The sequence below is a fragment of the Frieseomelitta varia genome, unplaced genomic scaffold, assembly GCF_011392965.1.
Source record: "Frieseomelitta varia isolate USP_RPSP 00005682 unplaced genomic scaffold, Fvar_1.2 scaffold_298, whole genome shotgun sequence".
NCBI classification, from domain to species: domain Eukaryota; kingdom Metazoa; phylum Arthropoda; class Insecta; order Hymenoptera; family Apidae; genus Frieseomelitta; species Frieseomelitta varia.
The window spans coordinates 1,010,461-1,029,839 of record NW_025110032.1 but is presented as its reverse complement, the minus strand read 5'-3'; the positions used below and the strand labels follow the sequence as shown (position 1 = coordinate 1,029,839).

General features: G+C 37.6%; 1 protein-coding gene across 5 annotated transcripts in view; it reads right to left on the bottom strand.

The window, feature by feature from the left end:
- The window catches only part of LOC122529590 (neurotrimin-like), a 404,527-nt gene that overhangs the window by 155,185 nt on the left and 229,963 nt on the right, over positions 1 to 19,379 (bottom strand). For all 5 annotated transcript variants that reach the window (XM_043655864.1, XM_043655866.1, XM_043655867.1 and 2 more), the window contains exon 2: positions 17,213 to 17,293. In XM_043655864.1, coding sequence (XP_043511799.1) covers positions 17,213 to 17,293 — 81 coding nt within the window. The remainder of the gene's footprint in view (positions 1 to 17,212; positions 17,294 to 19,379) is intronic.

Genomic DNA, 19,379 nt, shown 5'->3' with positions numbered 1-19,379 from the left:
AACGGTTTGAAAAACGATTGAAACCCAGACACGATATTCAAACAGTACCACGAAGAACATTCTCGAATCGGAAACGACGAACTTAACAGCCTACACCGCCATTCTTCAATACCGTTCGAGAGAAAACTCGATTCTGCGATTGTGGAAAGGAGTTGGCGGCTTTTGTATCAAATTGAATGTATTAAAGAAAACTCACGAAGAGAGAGAGAGAGAGAGAGAGAGAGAGAGAGAGAAAGGGGGGGCTAGTTATCGATCTAGTTGGAAAGTTACGTTCAGAGAGATCGATTATTTGTATTTGCGTCACTGTCGCCAGAACAGTTTCTCTCAAGAACGTTCTTATTCATCGTCCTTCCTTCACTACTCCATTTACGCCTTCGCGTTTCCACCCAGAAATCAGAGTTGGAAATCAGAGTAGCTCTGATTGGAAATTTACAATGGCGCCGATTAGTATGTTGTACAAACGTAAAATGGCCGTCGAACAATAGGTAAACCCTTTTTGAACGAACGAGTTACCGAGTCCATTCGAAAGTTACATTTCGACGATCGATCGCTTATACCGAACGATCTTATTCGCCGAGAGTTTCCATTCATTCGCGTCGTCGCGTCATTTCGAACGCAACCGGTTCAAAATCGAAGTAGCTTATTGTGACCGTGGTACTCGTAAGCCAGTCGTTCGGCAAGTTGCCGAAAGAAAGCGCAACCGCGACCGATCGATAATAGCGTTCGAGGTTCGCGGGAATATGGATACAAAAGTTCTTTACACCGGCGAAAGAAAGTTTTAATCGGCTCGTTGAACGACTCTGTGGTGGTGGTAGCAGAGAGAGGGAAAGGGGAAAGATTTCGAACGAGCAAAATCACCGGGGCAGGTCGAATAGCAGCGGGCATGAAGCTCGTAAGGGTTTACCTTAAATGAAGTTAGAGTTTATTGGTTTATCCGAGGCAAACGGAAAGGAACTTGCCGCCGAACGTGCTCAATAATCCGTGCCGCGAGATTATCCGGCCCGCTGGCAACGGTTTCTTTCAGCTCTCCCTCCTCCGAGCCAGGCAACACTCGTCGAACGGGCCAGCGTCGCGCCGTTCGAGAAATCGCGATGGAATTTTAACAAGTCGAGCGACGCGTCTACCGCGGGAAGACGTACAAAGTACTTATGAAAGTCATGAGCTACCACTCTACTCTTGCTCGCCGCTTTGCGTCGTCGGATAAGCTCGGCCCTGTCGAAAAGATTATGACAACGCTGCCGAAGACTACTTCGCCGTGTACTTATTATATCTTCGCTGAAAGTTATCCCGCACGTTATCTTCGCATTTCATCACGTATCGATCATATTTGCGCGTGTGCGCAACGTGTGCTTGGTGTACATTATCAGCCGAATATCGATTTACGCGAAAGTCTATTATCCATTTCAGTTAGGACGTGATTAGACGAATCTTCGCTTCGATAGGATCGATGTATCGGAATTTCAAGATCATGCGAGATTGAAGATCGTGAGCAGTAAGAAGGATCAATAGGGAGAATTTCTGTTAGGAATATGAATAGTTGTTGGAGAATATGGCCGTTAAATTTGTATTATTATTATTAAAATTAATGCAGTCTCTTTCTATATGTATAATACCTTTAGATCCTACAGATTGGATCGTGCTTACAATTCTCAATCGATATCCCCGGATCGTAATCGTACAATTACAATAACGTAGTTTGAATTATATTATTTTGGAGTACTTCGTACTTCCGTTAGTTAATATTTTACATTTTATCAAAGACTATCGATAAAATCGAAATTATCACGAATTGAAACTAAATCATCTCGCATTTAACCTAAATTATTGAATCTACGCGCATCAGATTCTAAAATTTTCATCCCATGATCTAACCTAAGATCTCATCTCAGATTTAGTACGTATTCTATTTCCATCCATTTCTAAATTTTAAGACAATTAATCCTCGCTTAAAATAATTTCAACCGCGGCACAACGGACCAAAATATCAATCAAAAATATCCCGTCTGTCTAAATTCTAAAATAACTAACCCCATTGGCTAAAAATAACATTCTCATCGTGGAATCACATTTCATCCATAGAGTAGAGTTTCACCTAACAAGAACAAGATGGTTCAACGATCTTTCGGTCAGTTCGTTAGCTGTTGCTGTTCGTTCTCTTGCCGATACGCATCGCTAAATCAGTCTGCCAGGCAAATGAACCGGAAGTTCATTAAAATCAACGGCGATAAGAGGTCCGAATGCTAATTGCATATTGATAATTCTTCGCGAACGCGGCGGGTTTAAGGATCTTTGCATAAATCTACGTCGTCGAGGGCCGAGGTAGTCCCCCGGTTGTTCCCCGGCTACGACGCCGTATTTCAGGATCAAATTCGACGGAGATAAAATATATTCGCAGCGCGGCCAGGGGCAGGCCGATAAATCAGGCAATAAATGAAAGCCCAACGAAGCGAGGGTGGCCAGATAAAAAGAAAATAGGAGAGAGGAAAAGAAAGTGGAAAGAAGAGAATGAGAGAGAGAGAGAGAGAGGAGGAGGTGCTCATTATTTCTAAAAGCGTTCCAGAGACAGTCGCTGCGGCTCACCGATGGGGGATGTTTTGCGGTGTATATCGTCCATCCCTTTAAACCGCCGACACCGAACGGCTGACAACAACGACGAATTGCTCTTGAGTGCTCCATGTATTTTCAGTGCGAATGAATTTGATCAGTATTTTTCGAGGACGTTCGACGGACTTTTTTAAATATTTTTCTTTTGCTTTTACGTGCGATAGAATATAATTAAGTTTAAGGGATTCGCGCGATCACAGTACTGTTTGAAAGTCTGGCGCCGTGAGATTCAGGTAGTCAAGTGAGATGAAGACTTTACTAGCCTGACAAATTTGTGCCAATTTCATCTGCTGGTGTTTGCAAGATATATCACAGTCTGCTTATAACATATCTAATCCTATATATAATTATTAATAATATATCCAATTTATTTATAATATATAGATACTATTTTGGAACACAATATGGTAAAAAACTAAGAGGAGATCGATGTGACTAATGTGTCGATTCCGCAGCAGAGCATTTTTAGAATTTTTAATTAATATACTAAACGGTTTAAGCGAGAAGCAACTGAATTTAAACGAAATCCGATATATTATATTGCACGGTAAGAGTCAATGGTTTATCCGTTGTCGCTGAACGATTTAATGGGGACGCTTAATTCTAGCAATCAACCGTGAGCACAAAAATCAATTTCCAATAAAGAGGATTGACATGTACATGTGAATCACTGTTAGCGATATATCCACTCCTCTCTATACACGATTCTGTCTCTTCTGTTTCTTTATTTGCTTTTTTTATTTACTTCTTTTATTTCTTGTTTTTTTTTCTTTTTTTTTCTTTTAATCGTCTGTTTGCTCCATTTACGTTGCATGTCTCGCACAACTCTTTCGACCTTATGAACGCCCATGTGCGTCGAGTAAAATCCCACTCGCATACTCTATGTATAAAACACATAATATATATACAGGCTGTTTCGTAACTTGTGGGACCGAATTCGGGAGCTGATTGTACGCCTAAAATTATTGAAAGCGCGTTCAACGAAGTATGTAATCATTTCCTTCGAACATAAAAACGAACGTTTAAATTGAAGCTTCCACGCGATGGGAAATTGAATATCTTCGCACGATTCACCGAATTCGCGTAATTATTTCTGATATAGACTCTCGTTGGTCCCTTGCGTTTGCTTATTTGGAATTTCCATGGAATCAATTACATTTATATCAAAATAGTCTTCATCACTGAATAATGTTCCTAACTATTTTGTAAACCATCTTCGAACCTTTACATCTTGCCCGACTAATAATAATACTACGTCATTAATTATCCACTTGTCGTCGATTACAAGAAATTATTGTCTCTTAAGATCGCGAATCTTCGACCATTTACAAGGTATAAATCCACTAAGGCATAAAACTTGATGCCAAGGTGTTACTAAGATTGATTACCAATGTTAATTACTAATTAATGAAAATTAATTGTACACCGTACCTACTAAGGTATAAAAATAAAAAAATACAAGTGCACATCCAGTAAGTGAAATAAATCTAGAGAGATACAGAAGCATCCAGCCGTAAAGTGTCAGAATCATTCTACGCAAGCAGAGGAACACATAGATAATGGTAACTAAACTCGGGTAAAGACCGAAGAAAGGGCCATCGGCGAACAATTATGTGCGTTCGAGTGTAATTGAATTTGTCTGGTCGGAGCGCGATTTTGTAAGTGGAACAGCCATAGAGAAACGGAAACCGGTCGGTGAGAAGTGAGAACAGGGGATAATAGCGGCAGGAAGTGAGGCTTTGGCGCGAGTCTAAAGGAAACGAGAACGGCGTGTTCTTCACCGCAGGAGTAACAGGACTTGTCACTTTAGCCAGCGGGTAAATAAGTGCCATTTAAATGTGATATCCAGCAGGAGAGATTGAGGGGGCAGAGCTACGGGATCGTAGAATCCAATACGTACGTACTCCGCCACGCCGATACATCGCTCTGTACTTAACGTTTACTAACTATTCAACGCTCCCCTACCAACTGTCATTCCCACAAATTCCCTGCCATTCAGCGGAACCAGCGTTCCTGTCCCACAGACTCATCCACCGCCCGACGAATAAATAATGCGCCCCGACCCGGTAAGAATCGAACTTTTCGACGAGCTATTGACGACGAACGATTCGAACGATTCGCAGTAACTGCGTTGCTACTTTTAAGAGATTTCAAATGGAAATGCACGGTTAAAAGTTGTTTGCTTTAGCCGAACAATGAAACTATCAGAATCGAGAGAGACATTACAGCAATTCGTAATTCTGCAGGGGAGGATTTCGTAGAGTTACAAGGTTTAAAAGTTTGGGGAATTTTTTCCTATAATTTTCTGAGAGACAAGAATATTATAATTGCAACCATATACTGTTAAAGAGTAATAGGAATTATATTAATATTTACTTGGTTGAAAAAGTCATTATTTTGAAATTTAATTTTTTGAATGGAAGTATAGACCAATGTAATTTCTTTAATACAAATGTAGTTTATTTGTCGATGTACGAAATCTGAGAATAATAAACTGATCGTGAAAACTACGCGCTTGATAATGAGAAACATTGTCTCGAAGAATTTCTTTGGCTTCGCAATAGCAATCAAGAAGAAGGAAGTCTAATTTATGCTGTAGGCACGTAATTAACCTAGTCAGTTTTAAACCATTTAGTAGATGTAATATACTTTGCCGGCGTAAGTGATCAAAAGTTATCTATCTAACCAGCCCAACCCATGTCAAACTGACATAACTTACCAATCTTCTCTAACTAATCTAACCCGGATCAAATTCAATTTAGGCTGATCCGAATAGTTTTCGAAGAGGACTAGGTACTAAATGAGATCGGTAATGAACTATGAAAGTATTCCAACACTTGCTATAGAAAATTACATACTTATATTATTCTACGTTTGTCGAAACAGTACGTGCTTACTAGTCCAATTTGTTATTAATATTTCACTTTCTGCTTCTCACATTTAACGAAGTTTAGTACGTTTAACTTTTATTTCTACATCAACGCTTTATTTTCTTCATTTCTGGCCGTTTCCTCTTCTCGTACACCATGACGTGTCTTCGCGTCGAGGAATTTCTGTCTCGTATAAATAAATTGACCAATTGAAATAAAAGAATTGAAAACATTCGCGACAGCTTGACATTTGACAAAGTTTCAATGATATGGACACTCACATATTGCGACCGTTAGACGCGGTATTGTATAACGCAGTCACAGGCGAAGGAAGTGCGTGATAAGGGGATAAGGGACAGAATTAGGCAGAGAGTGGCAGCGGGGACTATGCTTGAATCTTCAAGTAACCAACACGATCGCGGTAAGTCGCGTTTCGGAGACGAAGTGGTTGCGCGTCGCCATGAATATGAATGAGCCCTCCAGCTGATATTCCAAAGCCCGAAATAAAATAATTTCCACCTTTGCTGACGTACTTTCCTGTTTCACGTTTCTCTCCGAAGCACGTGAGATTGAGGGGACACGTAGGAATCAGGATGGAAATGTTCGCAACAACGGAAGTGCCTGATTCTAAAGTACATTCTTCCCTATTCATTGGAAGTTGTTGCACCACGGTGGAAATCAGTTGAAGGATTCGTAGAAGGGAAAAAGGAAATAAATGGCGCCCGTCTGACTTGGAGAGCAGAGAATATTTCAATTTCTGTTCAACAGAACGTGTGCATGTTCTAATTGTTTTAAAACGAACTTATCGAGAATAATTCCTAAACGATATCGTTAGGTTCTAGATCTCTGTAATAATTTATATTACATTATCGAACTTTACTTTGTAGTTTGCATCAAATTAAATCGAAATAAAAATTCTGAAATGGTACATTCTCGTTGGAAATTTTAAAGAACCCTTTTTAGAGCGGAAACTTTTTCTTTTAAGAAATAGAAATATTACAACTTCAGTTTCAAAACCAAATCATCGTTTTCGAAACTCTAGCACGTTGCAAACTTTCCACTTTCTGTGAAAGATAAATCGAAACGTCGAAAATTACAAAATTAAATATCAGAAAATAGTTTACTCAGAAACGGTGATATTTTTGCAGTCCTCTAACAGTTGCTATAAGCATCACCATTTTATCTGCGAGAACACGTCAATCACAATTACGGATAATCGATTGCTAATTAATAATTATTCTTGCAGCTCTGATCGAATCGAGAGGCCGCATCGGAAAACCAATTACCTAAAAAATAGGGGGGAAGAAAGAAGAAAAAAATGTATCACGGTTGTCGATAACCAATGGACGAATCGCACACGCACCCCTGCATCGTCCGGGGTGGTTTACGTATTTCCAGCTGGCAAAATAAATAAAATGGGAGTTTAAACAACGCGTGATAAATCGAACTCTAGCTACGATTGATACTTTATAGGCGCGTCAGCTGTGAATATAGCGCCCCGTTTCCAAATTCTACACGCCGGCTGATAAATGAGCCACTTAGAAACCATGCTCGTCGTTTCCACGCGCTGAACTCTAGAGAGAAATCGCAAGCACGAATATTACCCTTTTCAGGTGAAAGAATAACAATACGAATGGTCGGTTTTTATATTTCAGTTAAAAATACACCGGTCGTCGAGAAACTTGTAACACTCAGATTGTGATTGCATAAATCTGGAAATCAAATGTAAAGAATATCTGTCGCGTTTATATATCGTTTATTGTAAATATAATTATATTGTTTATATATTATTTAATTAATATATGCTACAAAAATAAAATACAGAACGAATGAAAAACCATTGCGCAAATATCTTCTATAGCCACTGTACGTATTTTACCACATTACGAAGCAAAACTGGTTAAAATTTGGTTGGAAAGGGAGGTTATGTCAATTATTACTACAATTATTTAACCATTATGGAATTAGAATTTCAGTTTTTCCTGAACGGTTAACAGAAAAAAATTGTGTAAACTCGTTTTTGTAACAAGATAATTTTTGTTTCTTTCGGCAAACGGTGTGCATTAATTAAAGAACGCGTGAAACGAAGGTGCGTAATAACTACGCGTGGCAGTTTCATTGTGAAGATGCTGTTTTTACTTCTGCAAGCAACACATGGACAAACGTTTTGGTGCTCATTCTACTGCCACAAGTGGCGTGAAAGTACTTGAAATGCTTTTGTCGGAACAAAAGCAGCAGCGTTTCAGGTATGCATACTTCTGGTGTGGCGCAATGTTTTCTAAGGCCGTTAAAAATACAACGACCTATATGCGAATAAAAGGAAGATTTCCTGAGTTTTCTCTCTCTCTCTCTCTCTCTCTCTCTCTCTCTCTCTTTCTTCTGCCTGTTTGTAAAAATAAAATCTTTTGTTGTATTCATGCGCGAATGCAACTCAGTTTCATTAAATTTCTTGTTCAGGAATATTTGAAAAAAAGGAAGAACGAGCAAATTTATCGCGCATACTGGATATAATTTTTAACAATTATACGCAGCAACTGTTTACTTAGAAAGAACATGAGAAAGCAAAGAATGTAATTGCACGAATTCAAACGTGGATTCAAAAGGACTTTTGTTTTATGACTCCCTTCGTCCATTATTGAATTGATTTAAATCTTGTAGGTATTTCATAAATTACTGTCAAGACAAGGATTATTCTTTCACTTTTCGAAAGTAAAGACTCAGGCGTCATATGTCACGTCAATGTACAATAATTAATTGGTGTCATTGACTGATACTTTAGTTTACGATTTTTCCACAGATCTTATTTGCATCGTGCAAATTTATTTCATTAAATTACTCTGAAAAATTAACTATTGCAATAACTTTCCTTATTCATTCGTGAAATACACTTATCACTCATCCTTACACATTTGTCCTCTTTTTTATTTATTGTTATAAGAAAATTTCTTTGTTTCATCATTAATTCCAGAACAATTATCGTATGAAACAATATTCACAGTCGAATAATACGATTTGTCCAACCAAAATATGAAATTTTATAATTAATCAAGGACTTGGAGTTCGAAATGCAATTCGAGATGTGACTATGGCTCGTGGCCTTGCTACGACGTGGGTGAAGAATAACTCATCAAATAATGTCAACTTGGAAGCTTATCTAAGCATGTAACGTTTCCATATCGGTTGGTACCACATCCGGCAGACGGCTGGCTGATTAACACGCCAACGGGTCGTAAGTATTGCATTATTCATCCCTTTGCAACGCTGCTGACTATTAATTAACAGATACATGCATAATCAGGCTGTGATGTTGACGAGACTTAATTAGAATTTTTTTCGAGGAGTCACGTCGTCCGGAAAACGATTTTGTCCTTATTATCCAATAATAAAAACTTTCAGTTGGATCGACACAATAAATAATTACAATTACAACCGATACGGATACGAATAATTTCAAGAATAATCAACTTCTTCTGTTTTTAACTCTTCGATTAACAAAAAATACATAAGTAGTATATTGAGGAGAATCGAAATCAAATTTTGCTAAGAATACGACCTATTTTATGTTTCGATAGGTAGAAAATTATTTTACCCATAGTGTTATAAACGCTAAGTATATTTTGGGTATTTTTCATATATGTTTATATTTTTTATTATATTATATTTCTAATATATATATATATATATATATATATATATATATATACACCTTTCTTTATCTATTCGAAACAAAAAATTCTTAACTTCGACCAGCTTCTTCTCAAAAGGTTCTGTGAATTTTTATTAATTAGTAAAATTTGGAGCACTATATCGGGGCAATCGTATCTCTGTCTAAATAAATGTCTACATTGATTTCACTGAGTGCCGGTTTGATGAATATTCTGATGGATATTCTCGTTCCAAAAATTAACTTTAATTGAACATGGTTACCTCATTTTCATTTATTTCCCGACTCCGACGTTATTTGACAACCGAAAAAGAATACGTTTCACTCTGATACAGTTGAAAATTTAATTCGTCAAGATAAATCCACGAAATTAATGCCTCAAAATGTTTGTCAGAATGGAAAGAATCCAAAATCAAATAGGAAAGAACGCAGGAATAATCTCACATTAATCTCTAATTATCGAAACACTTTTCGTTGCAATATAATTTAAACTAGATAGATCAGTAATTTCAATAGTTACTGTAAATACTCTCTAAAAGAGAATAACCACGATAGAAGTATTTAAAAGAAGGCATAAAGAAGACAATGCAGATTAATTTTGAAATGAAATAATAATATGAGAGTAATAACTTTGTTTGACAATTATCGATAAATTTTTTTCATTGATAAGAACGTAATTTCAACGTGACTTCAAAATAAAATTCTGAACAACAACACTGGGTAATACTTGATGAATGTCACAACGATGGTAATGAATTGGAAAGAAGATAATACAACTGATTAAAATAGAAATTAACCGCAAAAATTGTATTATTCAATACTTTCAACGGTACTAATTAAAAGTCTAGCAAACGTATAATTGAGTTCCACCGTTGACGTGGATTAATTAAAAAAATTTTTTTTTCGAAAATTCAATCCCTGCAAAGTTTCCGCTTTCTCGTTGGGAATCTGGGTTACTCGTTCGATCAATACATAGCGCATAAAATATGTGCTACAATCGAACTTCCGTTTATTTGCAATTGAACGATATTTGACCTTTTATTATCGCCAATCGAAACAAGATTCTATGTCCTTCGTCTCCATTTTCTTCACGCGACACGTATCAAACAAAGATTAAATAAACATATCTCAATTGACTTGAATATTCATCATAGTTGCGTTAAAGTAAATAGTTGTACAATGAAGAAGTTGAAAAGAATGAAGACATTTTCTCAATTTTATGTTATTATCTTTATCTACAATACCTGTTGCTTTTCGCAAAATTAAAATTCTGCATTACAAAAAATTCAGATTTATCTTAAATCTTCATTCTATCATTTCTATGTATTAAAAAGTTAAATGTAAAAGGCTCGTGTAGAATTTCAATTATTCCATCGTGAATAACTCAATTTCAGATTATGTGATAAAGGAATTCATTTACGCAGTGGAAAAAGGCAAAAGTCCTATGGCTTATGCAGTTTCAATTTTCAATTAGTTCAATGCAGATAGTATACGACTGTCTCTTTGTTGCGATAGTTCCCTTTCAATAGTCATTAAAATACAGATTCTTCAGTTAAATATTGAAATTCATGCTATATTCTTTTCTTCGTGACTAGTTCGAAGTTAAAAATTCAAAACTAATAATTAAAAATTCTCGTAACTATATATGTGTGTAGTGATATGACTACTTTGATGTATTTCGGTTGGATCAATTTTTCGATACTCGGAAAATCCAATATCTATCCATATTTAGAATGTACATAAATATGATATTCTTTAAGTTTCTTTGTTTCTAACGTTGTTGGTATTTCTATTGTCAATTCGATGAGACTGTCAAGAAATTATTACCACAGCTCTGAAAGAATACTTTGAAAGTACACAGAAAAAATACCGAATTCAGAAAAATACCACTCTTCGAAAAATTCAGCCAACAAATTATTAGCAAATTCTGAAATAGAATAAATTACGTTAACGCTAAAAGGATACACTGACAACACTCTGAAATTCGCTGGAGAAATATTAAATTCAGAAAAAACGCCACTCTCTTCAAACAATTCAGCCAACGAATTATTACCAAATTCTAAGATATTAAACGTAAAAAAGTATCCTTCTAGAGGAAGCCTACAGGACAATTAAGTCGTCGGTGTTCGAACCCTCTCACAAACCATCGAACTTCTCATTCGATAACAAGATATTCCCGAGGAGTCGTATTGAAAGGAAGCTGTTGTAACAATTCAATTACCCAAGAGCGAATGGTGCGAGCGATCCGGCAACATCGGATCGGTAGGATCGTGGTGAAATCATTGGGAGGTAGGAGGCGGCGTTGGCGAATCGTAAAAGGTTCGAGGTTCGAGGCTAACTGAAGGCGGCGGAGCAATGGTATCCGCGGAATTCGGGGCGGAATCAAGCGGAGAGAGCCCATTATCAGAAGAGCAGCAGGGTAGAAAATGTCGGCTTAACGCGGGATATATGAACCCCTGTACGCTCCGAGGCAACGAAATTGGTCATATCGCGGGATTTCTCGTGCAGCAACGCCGTTGATTAGTCGCTGGCTGCTGCTCCGCGGCGACGGTGGCTGCGGTGGGAAGAGACCTGGGGAATAGAAAGAACGAAAGAAAGATGTTCCCCCTTTGCCGCGTGGCACCGGCCGAAGGGACGGAGGAAAATGCGGCTGGAATAATGGAGCGTGGAGGGAACGCCGCGAAACCGGAGGAACTTTTCTTCTCTCCGCAGCAGAAGGAAGTGGGAATCGAAGAGAAATGAGCACGCCCTCGCTGGCAACTATGATTGACGGCGCTGCTTATATCAAACTGCCGTTCTCTCTTCCAATTCGTAACGATTACTGACATTTCCCGGGCCCCGGGACATTTCCGAGTACTTTCGCTGGTGCTCGAAAATTGGATTGTTGCTATCGAGGATAAATAAAACGGAAGGGAGAGCTGCGGCGTTGGTAGAGAGCCAATTGTAACGAAACGTGCGTTCTGTACATGCTTGTACTTTGTACAACAATGATTCTGTAAAATTACCAACGACAATTCTAGAATATATGTACGCGCAATCTATGATGAATATTCTATGTTGAAACAGTTGAGAATAAAATGTAGAAATAAAAAGATCCTAAGCGCTCTATATTTTTTCATTAAATTGCAAACTTGATGAGATTCAAGAATCAGAGTAAATAATAAGTTGTATATAAAACTTGACGAGATTCAAGAGTAAATAATAAGCTGTATATAATCAGAGTAAATAATAAGTAAATAATAGGTTGTATTTAAAAACCGATTGTTTCTTTGTTCTTTTTTTTAAGGAAAACGATGTTCTGCTATAACGTCAAAAATCATCTTGAACCTGTCTCAAGAATTATAAAATTCAACCGCAAATTTATCCAAGTGCAATACCTATCTCAAAGTTGAACGTACATTCTAAAGTACACGTATTTTACACGTAAGTGACGTTGGAAAGGACGGAATAAGTAAAAATTATTTGAAGTCAACTCTGAAGGATACGTCGCGTTGGGTGTGGCAAGACTTTCTAACCAAGATTAAAAATTGCTTCCTTTGTAACCTTTGTGACAGGATGCCGTGCATTGTCGAGAAGGAAAATCACCTTTCTTGTGTACAGTCCCCCTACGTTCTACCTCATCGTTTGAAATATGAAGTTGGCGTAAGTCACGTGAAATTAGATAAACCGGGGCGGAATTTTTTTCAAAATTCTGCAACAGAACAGATAAATATTAAAATTTAAAGCGTTGAAAACTCGCGTTTCACTCGTACGTTTCTCCGAAAGGGAAAGATTATAAAAACGTAAGTAGGAACAACACAATTTTTAAGCAAGTGGTTTAAAATATAAATATGAAGTTTATTAATTTAGGAACTAAAGGATACTGAAAAAGTACGAATGACAAAAAGATATTAAACTCTCACTAGACAGTCACGCTATCACAACTCTCTCTCTCTCTCTCTCTTTAGCCAAAATATTTTATCTCTTAAGCCTTATATTTTATCCTTGGACACCAAAACAAGCAGTTCCAGGAAAAAATTCCGAGAATTTCAAAGTTGTCTCACCCCACAAAAATTTGCCAATTTATTTAAAATCACGCGAGAATACAATTTTTGTATTGGCAACGTCGCAATAGCAGTAAAACACAAAAAGATTAATAATAACTCAGCATGTTGAAATATTTAGTGGGGAAAAGGAGGAAATATTTAGTCGAATTTTGAAAAGATCTCAACAGGCTATTTAACATACTGCTGCAGAAACAAGATAAGAATTCAATTGTATTTGACAATTTCTTCGCGACCTCGTTCACTTTCAGAGAAGCGAATTCAGATTCCACGCGATACTGTTCATTTCCTTTCTCTTTTTTTCAATCGTGCCGCGAAGTTTGTTTAAAATATCGGTTACGTGGTTTCACCGGCAAACTGTTATCGAATCGGCGGGCTGCACGACCGTATCAAAATTCCGGCCGTATCGCGATATATCCGATAAAGTATGAAAGGCAACATTCATTTCAATATCCCGTCGTAAACATTCTCGTTGGTAGTCGTCGATCGATAATAGCAGAAAAATCGGATGAAAAGCTCCTTCGTACCACGAACGACAACTCTTGGTATCGAAGGAGAAGCGTGTATATCATCACACGACGATGCAAACCGAACGAAATCCTCCTTTCACTTGTTGTCACTCGTGTCTCGCGATAACACCGCGTATTGTTGTGTTTTTTTCAAACGTTTGCAATTAGCTGCACGCTCTTTTGTTCCTTGATATCTGAGAGACACAATGGCGTACACCTGCGTATCTCGAGTTGAGACAATCATCTCCTTCCTTCCTTCCTTTCCAGTCGTCGATCTAACAGATTGACGACTTGTCCGCGTTCGAGTCTCCTGGCTCGCTTTTAATTTGCACAGAATGGCATCGAGCAACCGGGTAACCTCGTTCCGAACAAGGGAAACGTGGCTGTTGGGAAGTAAAGATCCACTTTTTGGTTTTTCAAGACTATGTAATTGCGAGAGAAATAAATAAAGAAAGGATTTTTGTACATTCGTCGAAAGTTTAAAAGTGTAAAATCACTCGCACTATGTAATAAGTGCATATAAAATATTCAAAGTATAATACTTTTCATAATGTAAATTTCTGCGAATTTGACACGTAATAAAGTTCTATTTCTGAAATATATTGTGAAAAATGTGAATTTAAAAATTCCTAAAAAAGTCCAGACATGACTATTCAAATATACGAATTAAAAACTTGAATAAATTCAACTTGACAAACATTCAGAAATTACATTATTATTTGATCCTATATAGTAATAGAGTTAAATCAGTAAGAAGAATTATCTCAAATGTTACAATCAAGAAGAGAAAGTTGTCCCTTTTCGCAATCCTTCCTCAGGTTAAAAATTGAAATTCACCAACATCCGAAAGGAACATATCTATTTCTGCAGAATCATTTTTATCACGCGAGACTAATACTTCTGTATTGGCGATCTGTATTAATTTTGTACAAAACGCGCAGACTTTTCCGGCAAACGCTTAAACGGGGAGTGCCGATTATTTCACGAGAAACGGCTCGCACGAACAAAACAACGGAAACGAACTCGACGCGCGTAAATTAAAATTTTCTGCGAGCCTGCAAATTATAGGCCTTGATTACGGGATTAAACCGCAATAAATTCTGACCCATATTACAGGATATCGGGATTTCCAGCAATTCCCGCAGCTCTTTGCACAATGGGCGCAAATATTTGCCCCGGTATAACACATTAAGGTTTTCCATTTTCGTCTAACTTGAGAGGGGAGGGGAGAAAATATATATATATATATATATTTTTAATTATGAAACGAATCGTTGTAATGAAAAACTCGCACGCTTTGTACGTTCAGTACGTGAAGTACATTCAAATCAACGCATCACCGACGAAATTACTGTTAATTGATAGCGTTTAAAAGATGAATTTCCTTTTAAAAACTTGAGTTTCTCAGACGGGAAAGTGAGGAAGAATCACGTTGTCAGTTTAATCATTGGATTCATATAACCGGGGCTTGCAATTAAAGATGCGATTTATCGAACATCGGCTCGTACACTGGTATAGGAAATACGATATTACGGGGATGGTTTCATAAAAAATTAGATGGCGAGCAACAGGTAACGGGTTACAAGCCCAATTACCGGCAATAAATTAATATTATTGTTTATCGGCTCGGTTGTGTGCTTATTACGTGAATATGTCCGAATATTAATTTCTAATATTATCTGAATTACTTCAAAGTGGAATATCTTCTCAATCGTGTTGTTCTTCAGCAATTAATCTTGTAAATCGGCGGATTGAATTCCGAGCCTCGGCAAAAGGTACACGAAATCATCAGATGATAACTTCAAACAAATTTTTAATTTATAAACTTCACCAATTTTCTCAAATTTCTACGAATTTTAGAACATCTTTAAAACGTATGTACAATACGAAGTAATACGTGTACAATACGAAGTAATACATGTAGAATAATCAATAATACAAGGATGTAATCTAGAGAAAATTTCTGATATCACTCGGAGTTCCATCGAATTTGTACAAGAAGTCTGAAGAAATTCCTAATTAGCGTCATAATCACACGCTTCTGCGTTGACTACGAGCTCCTATATCATGATAAAAGTGTAACAAAATTCAGATTCTCAGGACTGTATGAAATTGTAACACGTACGAGGCAATTCTATCCAAAATCCAAACAACTGGAGCTCCAATTAGTTTCTAATAACCTGCTTTAATGTTCGAACTTTACCAGTCAAGAACGAGAAGCCTCGGACGTCGAGCGATACGTTTTTGGCGGGATTGCACCTGGCGGGACAATTAAAAACAGTCGTGCGGAAACACGACGTCGGGGGGAACGACAGCACTTTCGAAAGCAGGTAACTTGGATATCGGGGTGGGAATAGCAAAGTCGCGGCTACGAAGGAACCAGCACATTGGTTGTAGATGTTGTTTCACAATCGAGAATCGCCACGGTAGAGAAATGCCACGCGAGACGGTCCATTTCACCGGTACCGGTCTCTCTCGTGTAGCATCGCGGTCGTTAACGCAACGCGAAAACACGACCGTCCTCTACTTTATTTCGGCTTTTAACGGGAACAACAACAGCAACAACGTCAACAATGCTGCAACATCCTCGCCAACGCCCGCCGTGGACCTCAGTAATTTTGGCTGATTTTCGGCGTTTTCGGTTACACAACGGAGATGGAAAATCGGAGAAACAGACAGAGAGAGAATCGCCGATCTCTATCATGCTAATCCGACGAGATTTCGCGGCTCTCAGCTACTGATTTCAAGCTGGATTATGGCCAGTGCTGAATGACTGCTCTTCCCGTTTCAGAGAGAAAGAGAGAGAGAATGAGTAGTTCCATCTAGTCGAAAACTCGTTTTTTTATTCTCCTCAGGGTCGTTTGTTCCTTGTTTCAACGGTGGAAACAATGGCAATAGTGAATTTTCGCGAACTGTTGCTGCAGTCTGCAGCTGCGATTGCAGTTTCTAACGTACTATATAATGGGATATTGGTTTTGGAAATTTGAATTTGAAGCTGGAGTTCTGGTAGCAGAAATTTCTGCTGGCTATTGGTTCGATTACTGTATTATTGATAAATTACGGATATTTATCCATAAATGCATAAAAATTCGCAATCTATTAGACACCTAATGTAACTGACGTCATTACAGATAGAGATATTATAAGTTGATCACGTAAATGAAGGGCAGATCACGTTAGAGCTTGTTGGCCATGACATACGTTTACGATACTGAGATCATTTGCATGTTTGCAATAATTGTAATAATATGTGATGAAAACTAAACAGTGTTGCTGCTTCCAATATCTTAGTTAGAGATCTAAATAAGAATGACAAAAATAATCGAATTACTTTCTTAACAATATTTACGAACAAACAAAAAAATATTTGTCTATCTCTGAAAAATAATATAATACAGTTAGAAAAAACCTACGAAAGTAGAAAAATATAAGAAATATGTAAAAGATATAAAATTACTCAAACGTTCACAATTTTCACAATTACGAACGATAGAAAAATTTTTCGAACTTTTGGTTACTCACTGTTCTTGAAGTTCTCCGACACCGATGCATACTGCGTGCCGTGATGGTGACCCAATATTTCCAGATTCCTCGATTGCCGTCCTGAAAAAAAATGCACAATGGAAGAGGAACGTTAAAGACCGACTCCGCGATTAATCATAACGGTAAATTAAGGATGCTCCCGGGGGAATAAAGGGCTCGGAGCATTTTTCTCCTACTTCTTATCTCGATTTCCAAAGATCACCAGTCGAAATTCCATCCAACAATTCAAATGAATCCTGACCGTGGACAAAGAGCTTCCTAATGAAACGGACCGATATTTTCGACGAAAGCTTGATTTGTATGTACCATGATTTGTATATTTTTTTGTAAACATCGCATCTGCGACAGACGTTATTTCAGATTGCCATTGTAAGAAACTGCTAATCAGTCGAGCCTATAGTTTGTCCAAATAATTGACCAGACCGTGCAACCGTTACATGCAGTTACTCTTGGCCGACGAAACTATTATAGGAATGTTAAATTAGGTTTGTGGGAAATGCGTGTGAACGAGTACCGATCGGTATGTTAAGTGTGGTTGCGAGAGCGGTGTGAGGCTATGTAAATCGCGGTGCAATGATTTGATTTAGTTATATTAACGAAGATCATGCTGTTTGTTATTGGCGTGTCAATTGCTAGTATATGACCGTGCCCTGTAATGAGATTGTAACTGACGAGATTAGATCGTAGATACATTTATTTCACAACTTCGTGACTCTTGACTGCAGGTTACGCGTGCAGAGAGAGAGAGAGAGAGAGAGAGAGAGAGAGAGAGAGAGAGAGAGAGAGATAGAGAGAGAGAACTAACGATAGATGATCGTGTAATTTAGTTAAATGCAAAGGCGATGAAACTTTATAGACCATGTATGCATTACACGTATGTAAATTCATTTTCACGCAGAAGTGAAGATTAACTATTCAGAAACTAATTACTAAACTAAATCAAACTGTTACGATAACGGCTAAATCAAACAGTCACGTGTGCAGGAAAAATTCGATCTAGCGACGGGTAACACACGATTTCGTGAATATTCACAAAAGTGATGAAACTAATACTTATACGATACTAAAAATCGAATTTCCTTATGCAACAGTTAAGAATTTATTAGTCAATTGAGACTAAGAAAACAATTTTATAACTGCAAAGATAATGATAATGAACGAATGACAACTCAGCTACAGATTTATCGGTACTCTATGTTAACACAAGTCTCGTCTTTCATTTTTGGCTGTAATTTCCCCTGCGAATTGCCCCACGCAAGAAGCGAAGCTTCCACGGTTATTAAAATCAAAGGAAAAGTGATTTCGCTGCGTTTCCCTTCGCTGGATATCTCCAGGCGTTAAAAATGATAATTTAAAGTTGGAAATCGTGACAAGCCGCGATCGAAAGTTTAACGATATTCTCCGCGAGGACAACCGCACGCAACAATCCGCGCAACTTAGGGAGACCCGTGGCTCTTTTCACCGCGAAAGGTAGGAAAACCTGGTAAATAGGAATATCGCATGGCGCCGCCGGCGACTAACTTTTTTTGCGATGTCATTTTTTCCCTCTGTAACGATGTACTTGCAACATGCAATCGAACTTGCTCAAACTCATCCATATACATGTATATTTCTCTTCGGTTATCTTCGTTCGGATATCTTTATTACTTTGCACGCGAAAGGTTTGTTAAAGTATCACGTTAACCAGCTCGCGTGTAGACAATTTTTGTCGTGTAGAGTTTATGTAATGCTTGAAATAATATTTCTTAATAAAGGCATGTTACTCGACTATTATGCAGCAGCTAAATAAATTGCTTTGTAATAAACGAAATAAATCGCGTAGGGGAGACGTGTAACATTACAGACTATTCTCTTTTTTCTGCTGTAACCTAGCCTAGTCTCGATAAAAGTTAAATTTAAAAAATTTGATTTGTAGTATGGATAAAGAGGTCTTAATAAAAAGTTATTTTTTCCCTCGATTTTTCTATTATTCTGATTTAAATGTTGTGACTGATTACCGTCACGGTATTTTTGGATAAAAGCACTTCTTCGTGGGTTTTTTCGAGTCCTATAGTAATTGCAAAGTCCAGAAACAATTGAAACATATGCGTATGATAAAAGTTTCGTTTTCACCGGTTTAAATATTAGTTTAATATTTTCTCTGCGC